Below are 13,137 nucleotides of genomic sequence, written 5' to 3' on the forward strand. Positions count from 1 at the left end.
CAAGCTGAGCACTGGGGAAGGTAATCTCAAACTCGGGGCGCTTCGGGGTGTCTGGCCCTGCTGGTGGTCAGGCCGACATATAAAATGCAAAGACGGAGGGATGCAGGTGAAAGGCAGCAAATTCCGAAGAGGCCCTTGGGCCAAGCCTGTCGGGGTTTGCTCACTTGTTCCTGGGACCTCTCACACACATACACACACAGCAGCAGCACGCACGCACATGCCTCAGCAAGTCCAACTCCCAGAGCCAGAAAGTGGGAGGGGCCGAGCCATGAGTTAATCTATTTCCTGCCCACTTCTGGTATAAAGGGAGGGAGCTGCCTCCTTAGCAGCACAGCTGGATCTGGCTGCAGAGCCTAGGGCACTGTCAGGAGAGAGACCTGCTCTTTCCAGCAGCTGAATCACCACAGTCAGCAGCAGCAGCAGCAGCAGCAGCAGCACAAACCTCCAGGCACAGGGCAACTTGAGAACTTCAGGTAAGAAACAAACAAACTCTCTCCATCTCTCCCTTTGGGTTGAGGTAGAGAATGCCCCTCCACAGAATCTCCCAGTCCAAGAGCCGCCCCCCACCCCGCTTGCCTCTGTCCATCCCTTGCCCCAAGACCTGCCGCCCTAAGTTGCCCCCGCCATAGCGGTGATTGCAGAACCTGAACCCTCCATGGTTTCTTAGTGAATGTTGCCCTTTTGTTTTCCTAATACCTGTCAGCAGCAAACACAGGAAGCCTGGCCCATGGCTGGGATGCTGTCTCCCCTCCCCGCTCACCATCCTTCTAGAATTATTCCCTCATCAGATTCTTTCCCACTTGCTCTAGGATGCAAATGTCTCCAGTCTTTGCCAGCCTAGCTCTGGGCCTGGCTCTCATCTTTGGTGAAGGATATGCCTTGCACCACCAGTCTCAGGTGGCCCAGCTGGCCACAGACTTCGGAGTGAAGGTGTTTCAGCAGGTGGCACAGGCCTCCAAGGACCGGAATGTGGTTTTCTCACCCTATGGGGTGGCCTCGGTCCTGGCCATGATGCAGCCGACCACGAGAGGAGAAACCAGGCAGCAGATCCACGCGGCAATGCAATTCGAGATTGAAGGTGAGAGATGGGGCAAAGTAGGAGGCAGGCACTCATGCATCCTTCACAGAACTGGGGTGTAACCAACCAGAAGCAGAGGAAAGGCTGACTCCAGCTTAGCTGAGCCAACACCTGTACTGCCACGGCATAGGGACCACCATTCCCTGTGTCGCTGGGCCCTTGACTAGTTGCAGAGTGTACAGGCCAGTGAATTTGGTGTAAAACAGCCTTATATCACCACGTATTGGCCTACATAACTTTAGCCCCTCTGAGGCTCAGTTTCCTCATTTACAAATTGGGATTAATAAAAGTACCTAGCACAGCCCTGACTGATGTGGCTGAGTGGGCCAGGCATTGTCCTGCAAACTGAAAGGTCGCAGGTTCAATTCCTGATCAGGGCACATGCTTGGGGTGAGGGCTCAGACCCCTGGTTGAGGGCTTATAGGGGGCAGCTGATCGATGTTTCTTTTCTTCTCTTTCTCCCTCCCTTCCCCTCTCTCTAGAAATAAATGAATAAATTTTTTTTTAAAAGAAGAGTACCTAACACAGAGGGCCCCTGTAAGGATTAAAAAGAATTGTGTGTATGAAGTGCTTTGTATAGCTATTATTATGAAAAAAATTAGAGTTTGTAAGTTAAAATCAGAAAAATATTCTAGCCCCCAAAAAGGGTTAGAATCTGAGATTTTTTAGAAAAAGAGAGTTTAGAGGTTTAGAGTGAACTCTCCTTCCAGAGACACCTAGGAGAGCAGAAGAGCCCCATCCGTGAGGGCAGGGTGAGGTCTCTCGTGGGGGACGTTGGCCCCGCTGGGACCCCTGGGCTGAACAGGAGCCTGACGTGTCCTTTCTCCCACCCGCACAGAGAAGGGCGTGGCCCCTGCCCTGCGTCAGCTGTACAAGGAACTCATGGGGCCGTGGAACAAGGACGAGATCAGCATCGCCGACGCCATCTTCGTCCAGCGGGACCTGAAGCTGGTTCAAGGCTTCATGCCTCACTTCTTCAGGCTGTTTCAGACCACAGTCAAGCAGGTAGACTTTTCAGAGGTGGAGAGAGCCAGGTTCATCATCAATGACTGGGTGAAGAGACACACGAAAGGTGAGCAGGCAGGGAGAAGAGGCTGGTCCCCAAGAGCCTGCCAAGAGAGGGGATTCGGAGACAAATCCCAAATATCCCAACCTCTCCCTTTCAGCATTCTCTTCTTTGTAGGCTAAAGGTCAGGTGCTTTAAGCATCACCATCATGTTTTCCAGAATTAGGTCTTCTCATGAACCAACTCTAAAGGCATCCCTAAAAAGTGTTACAGGATTTCATTGGAAGTTAATAACCATGATGAGGAGCACACACAACCCATCAAGACTACAGCTTAGGGAGCAAAGTGAGGGAAGACTTAAGTTTCCAGGTCTGATCCTGGGCAGGATCCCAGGCCCGAGAAAGTGTGGTGAGCTAGGAGGCTTTCTGAGACCCTTAGAAAGTTGGAGCGCGTTGAAAACAGCTGGATTGGTTCGCCTAAACTCCCAGGCTATCTTCTGACAGGATCGCTTCAACAGACACACATCCATTTGAAGCCTGGGAGCTGAAGGGATCTGTGGAAGGGGATTAAAAAAATGGCTAGCCCCTGGCTGGCATAGCTCAGTGGATTGAGCGCGGGCTGCGAACCAAAGTGTCGCAGGTTCGATTCCTAGCCAGGGTACATGCCTGGGTTGCAGGCCATAACCACCAGCAACCACACATTGATGTTTCTCTCTCTCTCTCTCTCTATCTCCCTCCCTTCCCTCTCTAAAAATAAATAAATAAAATCTTAAAAAAAAATGGCTAGCTCCTGATCACCTGGTTTTCCCATAGGCATGATTAGCGACTTACTTGGTGAAGGGGCCGTGGACCAGCTGACGCGCCTGGTGCTGGTGAATGCCCTGTACTTCAATGGCCACTGGAAGACACCCTTCCCAGAGCAGAGCACCCACCACCGCCTCTTCCACAAGTCTGATGGCAGCACCGTCTCGGTGCCCATGATGGCTCAGACCAACAAGTTCAATTACAGTAAGTGCAAGACTCCCTTCCCCAAGTCCCTACTGGAAGTCACCCCTGGGCGTCCCCCTCTAAAGGAGGAGGAACCCTAGAATATACCTCAGCTTTAACAAAGACTTCCCAAAGAAGAAATGCTAGGATCATGGGAGCAGCAGAAGTAGCTTTATTTCATACAAGATGAAACTGAAATCCAGCAATTCCCTCAGGCCCACATTTGACCATCGAACCCTGCCTCTCATCCTCAGGTGTTTCCAGTGTGATGACAAATCGTGCTGTGGGGGGGCTATGTGGAAGTTGAGGTTCAGGAGCTGAGGACTGGAATGAGTCAGTGGGGATATGGGGGAGGGGGAGTGAATATACAGAGAGCCAGAAAGAAACAGAAACCAAACGACACTGAATTGGCAGAAAATAAGGGAAATGGAAATGAAAACACTGAACAGGGGAGTGGTGGGTGTGGGAGCATCAAAAGACAGAACTGAGAGCTGGCTTCCAGAAAGAGCGAAGGGGATGGGAGAACTAGTTGAAAACCCAGTGCTGGGTTGGGATCAACGAGAGCTGGAGCCATGCTAATGTGCCATCTTGGTGTCTTCTCAGCTGAGTTTTCCACCCCTGATGGCCATTACTACGACATCCTGGAATTGCCCTACCATGGGGACACTCTCAGCATGTTCATTGCTGCTCCGTATGAAAAAGAGGTGCCTCTCTCTGCCCTCACCAACATTCTGGATGCCCAGCTCATCAGCCAGTGGAAAGGGAATATGACCTGCCTGCCCCGTCTCCTGGTTCTGCCCAAGTAAGACCCACCTCCTGCCAGGGCCCTAATCCCTTCTACCTCCCGCCTCCACTCTCTCTTAAAAGCACCACCCCCACATTGATTTTCCCAAATGTGATGATGCTTACAGGGCAGGGTTGCTTGTGGGAGGCTGATGGGAAACACTCTGGTTTGGGTTTGATTAAGATTTCTCTCCTCATCCCACTTCTGCTGGAGGGCAAGGAGTTTTCTAGGCTGTGCCCTGGCATAACCTCTCTCAAAATATACAGCAAAAGCCAGCCAAAGGAAGAGCCAGAGTAATGACAGAGGTGGGAGGCTAAATCTGCCTTCACCCTTTTATGAATGCCCCTCACTCCCACCTCCATCTCCCCAAGTGAACATCCAAACAATGGGGACAAAAGGAGTGACTTCTGCAGATGGAGTGGCTGGAAGTGTAGCTGCTAGCTGGCTTCCAGAAAAGCAAGCTTTTAAAATCCTTCTGCAGAAGCCAACAGGGTGGAGAAGGCTGAGGCTGGGTAATTCCAGAATTGTAGGGAAGCCTCCCACCCACCATGCATACCTCAAATTTCCATATACTATAATGTCAGGCTCTGGGGAAGAGGAAAATTTAGCTGGTTTGTTCTCTCTCTCTCTTCTTCTCTCCCTCCCTCCCTCAAAAACGGAGGTAATTAGCTGTGCCCTGATGGGAAGCAGAGGGCACCCTGAAGACTCGCTGCTCGAGTCCTCTTCGGGGTTAACTCTCAGAAATACAATCTACAGACCAGATTTTTGTTCAAATAGTCTTGCAGGAGAATTTGCCCATGCCCCCCGCACCCCAGCCAGGCTGAATAACTACTGCCTTATTAACTGAGAAAGTGATTAGTCATAAATTCCAGAGGGTTGGGAGATGGCAGAAGAACATTCATTAATATTAGAACCTCTAGCAAGCAGAGAGGCTTTGGAAAAAGATTTGAAGCACCAAGCCTCCCTCTGTTACCGTCACATCAGCCCAGTCCCATCAGGCTGCTGGGGTGATACCTGGTGGGGACCTGGAGAGGCGGCCGGAGGCAGCCTGAGCTTAAACTGTTTCCTGCTCCTGTCTATAGGTTCTCCCTCGAGAGTGAAGTTGACCTCAGGAGGCCCTTGGAGAATTTGGGGATGACTAATATGTTTAGTCCAAGCCAGGCGGACTTCTCGAGTTTTTCAGGTAAGAGATTTTCATTTCACTTTCTTATCCTGGTGGACTGTGAGGCCCCTTAGGGAACAAAGGAGCTTCTCCCTGAAAACATGGCTGATGTACTCTTGCATCCACCCATTTCAGATCAAGAGCCTCTCTACGTATCGCAGGCGCTGCAAAAAGTGAAGATCAAGGTGAATGAGAAGGGCACGGTGGCATCCTCCTCTACAGGTGAGTTGGGCTTAGATGAGGCCTGGCAAGTCTCAGCCCAAGGCTTACCGGAGGGGCCGCTATGGCACCCAAACCCAGGACGGACCCCCTCTGCTCTCTTCCACCAAGCCTCTCCTAAAAGCAGCTCTTCCTGTGCGGGGAGTATTGCCTTTTCCTCACTAGCGTTTCCCAGCCTAGAAAATGGGCCCAGTGGCTCCTGAGGTCACCTGAATTTGAAAGGCTTCCCAAAGGAAAGCTCCTGGGTTGCTCTCACAGTGGCTAAGTCAACTTAAGGAACTTGCTTATCAATAGGCCTAGAAAGGTATAAATGTCTGTTTGTAATAGAGCCGCTGATAGATCTCTCCCAAACTCCTGGAGAAAACCAGGCCTCAGAGGACTTCCCTAAACGTTAGGGTTCATGTCCAACAGAACAACGGAGCCTCCTAAAAATCAGCCCCCAGTGCTGCCACCAGACGGAAGGCTGATGTCAGTGGACCACTTGTGACCAATCCAGGAAACAGTGCCGACGTCCCTCTGTTCTAAGACATTGTCCCCTCTCTTCCAGCCATTACTGTCTCAGCCCGAATGGCCCCTGAGGAGATCATCATGGACAGACCCTTCCTCTTTGTGGTGCGGCACAACCCCACAGGTGAGCCCGGGGCCCATGACTTGCCCCCCATTTCGGGTACCAGTCCATTCACGTGTAGACACCACTCTTACGTATGCCAAGACTCTAGGCAAGAAACCCGTAGCTCTGTTCCTCCTCCTCTCCTCAGGGCAGGGCTCTATCACAGAGGGCTGTGCCAGGACCCCAGTCCTAGCTTAGTCACTGAAGCAGCTGTGACTCCAGGCATCTCACTCATCTTCTCACATCTTAGTTCATCCATAGACTTCAAGCTTGGTGAGCCATGCCATTCCTTCTCATTCTCATCTCCCATGATTCTTCCATCCTCAGGAACGGTCCTTTTCATGGGCCAAGTAATGGAACCCTGAACTTGAAGCCCTCACCTGGGACAGAACTGGAGATGTATCAGAGAAGAAGAAACTCTGAAGAAAAGAATTTTTATTTTAATTAATCTTTCTGGAGAAAGAGAAGACATTTGCCTTTTTTGATTGTTTTTAAATGGTAAATCTGCCTTCTAGACCTCAGCCTCTCCCAAGGGAAGAGAAAGAGGACCCCTCAGTAAAACTCCCCAGTGGAGACCCTGGGAGGGACCTCTGAAGTGTGGCTCCCTGAAGGTCTCCAAACCAGACTGTGAGACTCTCAGAGCCACTTAGCAGCTGCTTCTGCCCATCGCTCTGCCTGCTCAGGCCTTCAGACCTGGATCCCACGGAGGCCTGGCAGGGTGGCACAACAAGGCTTACAGGAGCTTTCGTGTGCTTGGTAGCAACTCTTTGTGTTCCAGTCACGTTGCCATCACTCTCGCACTGTCTGCTGCTGCTGAGGAGGCTGGCAGCAGGCCAGAGAAGACCAATGGAAGAAACACTCCTTCATTGCAAGGTTCATCCTTCTCAGCTCAGAGGTGCTGTGGAATGGCAGAGCAGTGGCCCACCCGGTGCAGAGATCCACCCTGGCCTGGCCGTCTCCCTCCCCAGAAACAGAAATATTATTTCAGAGTGTAGGTGACTTGTTTACTTAGAGAAGCAGGTTTCTGCTTCCCACAAACTTTATTTTGCAGGAATAGAGGAAGAAGGTATGCTTGGTTCTTGGCTCCAGTCTCCTAGTGGGGAGGGTGGGATGCCAGAGGTGTGCTTGAATATTTATCACATTCTTGGGTGCCTGTTAGAGAGAAAGAGGACTATCAAGAAAAACATATTATTTAAACTTGCTTAGAGTGTTCCTTTGTGGTCTGTGTCATTGCATCTCAGGAGTCTGGCCACTCAACTGCCATGCCCCTGTGGGCAGCAAGCACAAGGGGCTCACACTGCCACCTTGTGGCTGCCTGAAGCCCATCGTTCTTCTTTTGTTGCCTTTCCACAGGATGGATTAGGACCCCTGCCAAGATTATCCAACTTCATCCACTTTAGGGACCAAAAGGATGTGGTGGGTGAGAGAGATTAGCATGAGGACAGAGTGGTTTCAAAATTTTCCAATATATTTAGGAGCAGGAGTGCAAACGGATGCACGACCTAGCAGGACAGAACTTTCCCCAATTATAGGGTGACTCACAGCTGCATTGGTGACTCACTTCAATGTGTCATTTCCGGCTGCTGTGTGTGAGCAGTGGATACGTGAGGGGGGGGGGGGAGAAAATGAGAGGGAATGAGAGAAAGAGACAGCGAATTCGGGCTCAACTACCCTAGTTAGACAATCTTTCTGAAAACCAACTAAGCTAGGGGTATGGCATGAAGACCAGTTTGTTGAAGAATTGCACATAGATGTTGAATGAATGCAGTCCAATAGAATCCTCATCATCCCACTCTTCACTGAGAAATCTCGGTTCTTTTTTTTTTCTTTTTTCATTATGCACTGGACAATGATATCCACATGCTGTACTCACCAGGTTACCCAAATGTGGGGTCCAATGTTCTCGAAACTGTGTTGAATTATATGCTTTTCTCACTTCTGATATATACAAAGTAAAAATGTTTTTTTAAATTAAATAAATAAATAAAAAGAATATTCTAAAACAGTCCCTGCATTTACTTCCCACGGTTCACACAGCACCAAGTCAACATACTCCCAGTTCACAGCCCCGTTGGGTAGAAGGGACCTTTAGGAAACACGCCCACACCGGCCCAGGCGTGCTGACTTGCCACGGTGAGTCCGCAGGACTGCTGCTGGGGCCCAGCAAGAAGGCCCCGGGGACACATTGTGTGGGCACGAGTCTTCCTTCGGGCATCATCCTGAACGGGGAGAAAGGGTTGCCCAAACGCCACCAGGCAGGCCTGCTCACACCCACTGTCCCTGTGGGTTCCCGTCCCCACTCATGCCACTTCCTTCTACCACCCAACGCCCCCACCCCCTGCACCCACCCTCTCTCCATTTCTCAAAACCCAGGCTGAGTCCATTATCTCCAACCAGCGTCCCTGTGGATCCAGTCAACATCATTGCACTCCAGTTGGCATTCACCGGTTTTTCCTTCCCCTGGTGTTTAACAGTGCTTTCATTCATGCACGCTCAAGTGTGCATGGCACCCCCACCCCCATCTACATATCGGGTTCCTGGAAAACAAGGCCCTTTTGTTATCCACACTCTTCATATCCTCCTTAAAATGGCATCCTGGAAAGTCTTTTATTTTCTTCTTCTAGTATCTTGAAGACTTTTCCCAGAAGACATATGTACTCCAACTAGTTTCTGTTTATATAATCAAAATTTTTTTAAACTGAAAAATTACCAAGAATTATCCATCAAAATTGTGTGCCTGCCTTCTCCAGGGCCCTCAAGACAAGACCGATGGATCTGGCCCCTGGGTTCCTAGGCCATATCTAAATAGAAAAGAATTACCATCTTCAGCGGGAGGGGTACTGGTCAAAACACTGTCTGATAGTTAAGAGGTAATGAGTTCTCCGTCACTGGAAGTGTTCTAGGAAAGCCAGGGTAACCACTTGGTGGGGATACTTCAGTAGTCAGTGTATAAGATGAGGTGACTTTTTTTAAGTGATCAAGAACGTGTGCTTATTGAAAGACAGTCAAACTGTTCAAAGGGTAAAAGTGAGAACTTAGTAGGCCTCAGGTTCTTGGGTGTTTTCTCAGAACTTTGCCGAGCATTTATAAGAATATTTAAAACATTTGTGACTTTTACACAAGATCATTATGTATATATCATATACATTTATCATATATAATATACACACACACACATTCTGCAGCTTGCCTTATTTACCTAATGATATATCCTACACACCTGTCCCTAATTCTTTTTACCAGTTGCATAAATAGATGTACTATAATCCCTTAACCACTGCAGATGGACATTTTGGATTTCGTGGCTTTAGAAATTGTCATTGTTGTTACCAGCAATGCTGAGGTGGATATCTGTCCACGTTTAATCCGTATGTCCGTGTCCTTGTGCATCCGTACAATAACTTCCTAGAAACGGAACTAAGGACCTCCCAGTCCTGCAATTCTGTGATTCTGGTAATATAAACATTTTCAAATGGTACAAAACAATCAAAAGTGATCTTTGCTGGGTTAGAATCTTAACTTTGCTCCAGCTTAAATAAGCCTTCCCAACTTTCCTAAAAAAAGCTCACTGCCGTAAATAAAAATAAATTTTAGACATTGAACTAAAAAGAAACTTCCTATTTTCATTCTCTCTAAAATGATGTTAGACTTTCTTGGAGAAAATCCTGATCATGGTGTAAATCCAGGAATGGCATTCACTCATTTACTCACTCCCCAGTCACCAGCATGTCCTGATGGCCGTCTCACTGCCCTCTGCACTCCTGCCTTCCTCTCGGGCTTCCTCAGGGGCATTCTTGGGTGCTTTGGCACGATGCACTAGGACAGCGATTTTCAACTGGTGTGCCACAGGATTTTTAAAACGTGTAATACCTATTTAGTCAGAGGCACTGACCTCTTTTCCCTTAGACTGTCAAATGAAAAAATGAAAACAGCCAACAGAACAATGGCTGTCTGGTGTGAATGAACCAAAATTATAGCTATTTTTTGGAAGATTGGCAAAAAATTACCTAGAAAAATTGTCATATTTCTTGGTGTGCTGCAGAATTTGAGTGAGAGTGCACGTATGCCCCGGGACGGGGAAGGTTGAAAGTGCTGCACTGAGATATTCAAAGGAGATGTGCTCCTAGGACACCTCTTCCTGACGGGTTCCTCTCTTCAGGTTTGCCTTCTTCAAGCTCTCTCTTCGCCGAAAGCTGATATAGTCAGAGGGGACCCAAAGCCCACTCAAGCCTGGAAGGAAGGTTTCCCTCTCTCCTTAGAAAGCCAGTGGGATCCAGGGCAAGACCCAGAGGAAAGAAGGCCCAGGATGGGTGTCTCACTAAAGTTACTCTCAGATTTAGAGAGAAACTCTCTCTTTTCACCTCAGTGAGTTTTCCATCTTTCTTTTCCCATGCAACTGGCAAGCTTTGTAGGACAAAGACATGGTTGTGGAAGTAGAGAAAAAAGGCCAAAGAGGGCCTTTGGCCTACTTCTGTCTTGGACCATAGACGCAAAAACTTGGTGTGGCTTAATCCGGTTCACAAGATACTTCTACACTGAGATTTGTGGTGAGAACTTCAGCTGGAACTCAAGTATTCCTCTTCCTGCAGGAATAGTTCCTTCCTCTTGTACAGATCCCCCTCTGGGCTCACAGGGGTGCCTGGGGTCCTGAAGACAACAGCCCAAGAATTCAGGGACACCAGGACCCAGATATATCTTTCATCCTCTTTATACCCTAAAAATATGACCGATTCCAGATAGTGGCTGAGGAGTTACCCATCTGTAACAAAGGTGCTTGGGAAGCCAAAAAAGCCTCTTTTTTTCCTCCACAAGATGCTTCAAAAAGTGGAACAAGTGAGCCTTAATTTTGCAGTATACGGTTCAAAAACTGTCTATACATGCTGAGAGGTCTCAGAAGAAAAGAGTTCTTCAGAAGGTCTCATGAAGGCAGAGGGCACTTGCTCCAGAAAGTGTCCCATTTTAACAGTGCCCTCTATTTTCTTAGATATTCTGAGGACAAAGACAGTGATACAGCCTCACAGGCTTTGCCCAGGCCCCCTCCTTCACCGTTCCAAGTCTCTTTTCCTCTATTTCTTTAGAGATTAAAAAGCAACAAGCGCTGCTTCTAGCATCATTACTGCAGATTTCCTGTAAACCTCACACAGTGGAATTCCTCATCAGCCTGCCCAAGTATGCGCAATGAGTAGGAACTTTGTAAATCCCTCAATGGCAAAAAGTATTTTATCAGAGTGAAACTTGTCAAGGAAACACCATCTGTTTCAAAATCACTTTAAAAAGATGGTTCCTCAGTTTTAGTCAGTCTTGTTGTACTAACAGTAGCAAACATTATGTAGAGATTAGGAAACTAAGACCAGAGAGAGGCTGAATGACTTGCTGCTGTTACTGTTACTTAGCCCCAGGCAGTGGGGTGTGTCCATGCTCCTCGCCACTGCACCCCATCTGCATGCCTTCTCCATGCCTGTGAACACAGGTTCCTGAGAGCACACCGCACAGTCAGCTGAAGCCAGGGGCATAGGTGCTGCCCTCAGGTGCCATTCACCAGCACATCCTTCACTTACACCTTTGCCTGACTAGCCTGACCACCGGCATCCTGTAGGTAGCCTCTGGTCCTTAGCCACCAGATGTCGCTTTGACTCCAGTCTTCCTTGTAAACCTTTCTAGACACAAAGCAGCTGTGGCCTCCACCAAAATCTTGCCAAGTTTGAACTCCATTCAATTTAGTAAGTGTTTATTTAAAAGCTTAACTTTATACTGCATGCTGTGAAGCACTTTTTACAAAGTATAAGTGATGTTCTTGACTATCAAGTATCTAAGGAGAATAGACACCAAAAAGCTGAAATGCTATGTGAGTCACTGCAAAAGTGATGGAAAGGAACATTGTAGAAATGATCACTATAGTGTAGATTGGAGCGTAAAGGCTCAGCAGGAGTGGCTGCTTGACTGAAACTTAAAGGATGAATAAGATGAATTTAGGTCCATTGGGGAGGGAATAGCAGGCCATTCCAGAAAACAGTGTGAACAAAATCCCAAAGTAAAACAATAGCAAGGCAGTTTCAAGGAACACACCTGAGGGTGAAATCCCAAGTCGCCAGGTTGGCTTATAGACTGTCGCCTTCCTCCTCTGCTAACCCAGCCAGCTGTCTCTCCCTCTTCCATATAGCCTTTCGAGTCTGGTCAGGCGAGTCTGATCAGGGTGCCTAGAATAGCCATGCTTTTATGTTACTCAGAATGTCCCAGACCTACATTCTGCAAGACTAGGAAAAAGCAGTGACATTGACCACAGTGGGGAACCTAGAGATGGGATAGTTTCAGGGAAAGGCAAGAGGAAGTAACTCTTTTTGGCAAATGAAATTTGAGACGACAATGGAACTTTCAAATGGTTAATTCAATATTCATTTATTCAACAAGTGTCAGGCACTGCGCTAGGCACAGTAGAAATAGCAAAAGAAGATAGTTTATCATCTACCAGGAATAATAGATATTAAATATGTACTATTAAATATGATATTAGAATTTAGCATATTTTGGATGAGAAGTAAGATTTAAATATATAAGTTTGACAATGATCATAATTGAAGCTAATCAATAAGCACTGTCCAGGGTGCTGTGAAGAAGCAAAAGATGAATAAGACACCACCCATAAACAAACAAACAAAAAAAGACACTGCCCAACAGGGAGCTTATAGTCCAGCTGGAGAGATGAGGCCAACCCACACATTCAGCCAGTGGACAATGTAGCAGGAGTGGCACCAATGGCAATGTGAGGTTCAGTGAGGGCACTGGTGTAATTTGGGGCCATTTCACTGCTACCTTAGGAATTTCACCCTATGACCCTCTGCTATAGTCTTTCCTTTCCTCCATCACCCTATCCCCACCTCATTCCTTCTTGGACTGGAGTCCTGGTGAATGTGTGGATTGGCCAAGTCTGGCAGACGTGTCCATGCCGTGGGTGCAAAAAAGGCTGCAAAAGCCAATATCTGGACATTTTAAATGCTACACGGGGAGGTTGTTCTAGCTCCCCTAGACTCATAAGGTGGAGATTCCTAAACCCTAGCAAGGGGATTTAAAGCCTGGGAGGTGAAAAAGAATGGTAAGCCTCTACAACAGAAAGTATTTTAATTGTCAGGACTGCTAGGCACATCATATGATAAGATCTCAATTGCTCAGTTTTTTAAAAAGGCATATAAAAAAAGAGATGACTGCAAATGACATCATCAGGGAACTACGAACTATTTAAAAAATACGCAATCCTGGATGGGTGGCTCAGCTGATTGGAGCGTCATCCCATCCGC

The 13,137-nt window shown here is 47.8% G+C and overlaps 1 protein-coding gene and 1 long non-coding RNA gene across 2 annotated transcripts; one reads left to right on the top strand and one right to left on the bottom strand.

The window, feature by feature from the left end:
* Positions 1–309: 309 nt before the first annotated feature.
* SERPINE1 (serpin family E member 1) lies at positions 310–7,840 on the top strand. Its single transcript, XM_028509874.2, has 9 exons — positions 310–473; positions 810–1,078; positions 1,917–2,150; positions 2,897–3,091; positions 3,674–3,872; positions 4,937–5,037; positions 5,152–5,238; positions 5,783–5,866; positions 6,173–7,840. Exons 2-9 carry the CDS (start codon positions 811–813, stop codon positions 6,208–6,210), a joined length of 1,206 nt encoding a protein of 401 aa, XP_028365675.1. The 5' UTR covers positions 310–473; position 810; the 3' UTR covers positions 6,211–7,840.
* LOC118499534 lies at positions 6,878–9,844 on the bottom strand. The gene is made up of 3 exons (XR_004902030.1): positions 8,194–9,844; positions 7,951–8,064; positions 6,878–6,997 (listed from the first exon to the last, which is right to left on the bottom strand). It is a non-coding gene; the product is annotated as an uncharacterized LOC118499534 (long non-coding RNA).
* Between the last annotated feature and the right edge of the window lie 3,293 nt (positions 9,845–13,137).

Source organism: Phyllostomus discolor, chromosome 3 (assembly GCF_004126475.2).
Source record: "Phyllostomus discolor isolate MPI-MPIP mPhyDis1 chromosome 3, mPhyDis1.pri.v3, whole genome shotgun sequence".
Classification (NCBI taxonomy): domain Eukaryota; kingdom Metazoa; phylum Chordata; class Mammalia; order Chiroptera; family Phyllostomidae; genus Phyllostomus; species Phyllostomus discolor.

Coding starts and splice junctions, on each gene's coding strand:
- SERPINE1 (XM_028509874.2), top strand. CDS start 811: ATGCAAATGTCTCCAGTCTTTGCCAGCCTAGCTCTGGGCCTGGCTCTC. Junction 5,038..5,151: donor GGACTTCTCGAGTTTTTCAG/GTAAGAGATTTT, acceptor CACCCATTTCAG/ATCAAGAGCCTCTCTACGTA. Junction 5,239..5,782: donor GGTGGCATCCTCCTCTACAG/GTGAGTTGGGCT, acceptor CCTCTCTTCCAG/CCATTACTGTCTCAGCCCGA.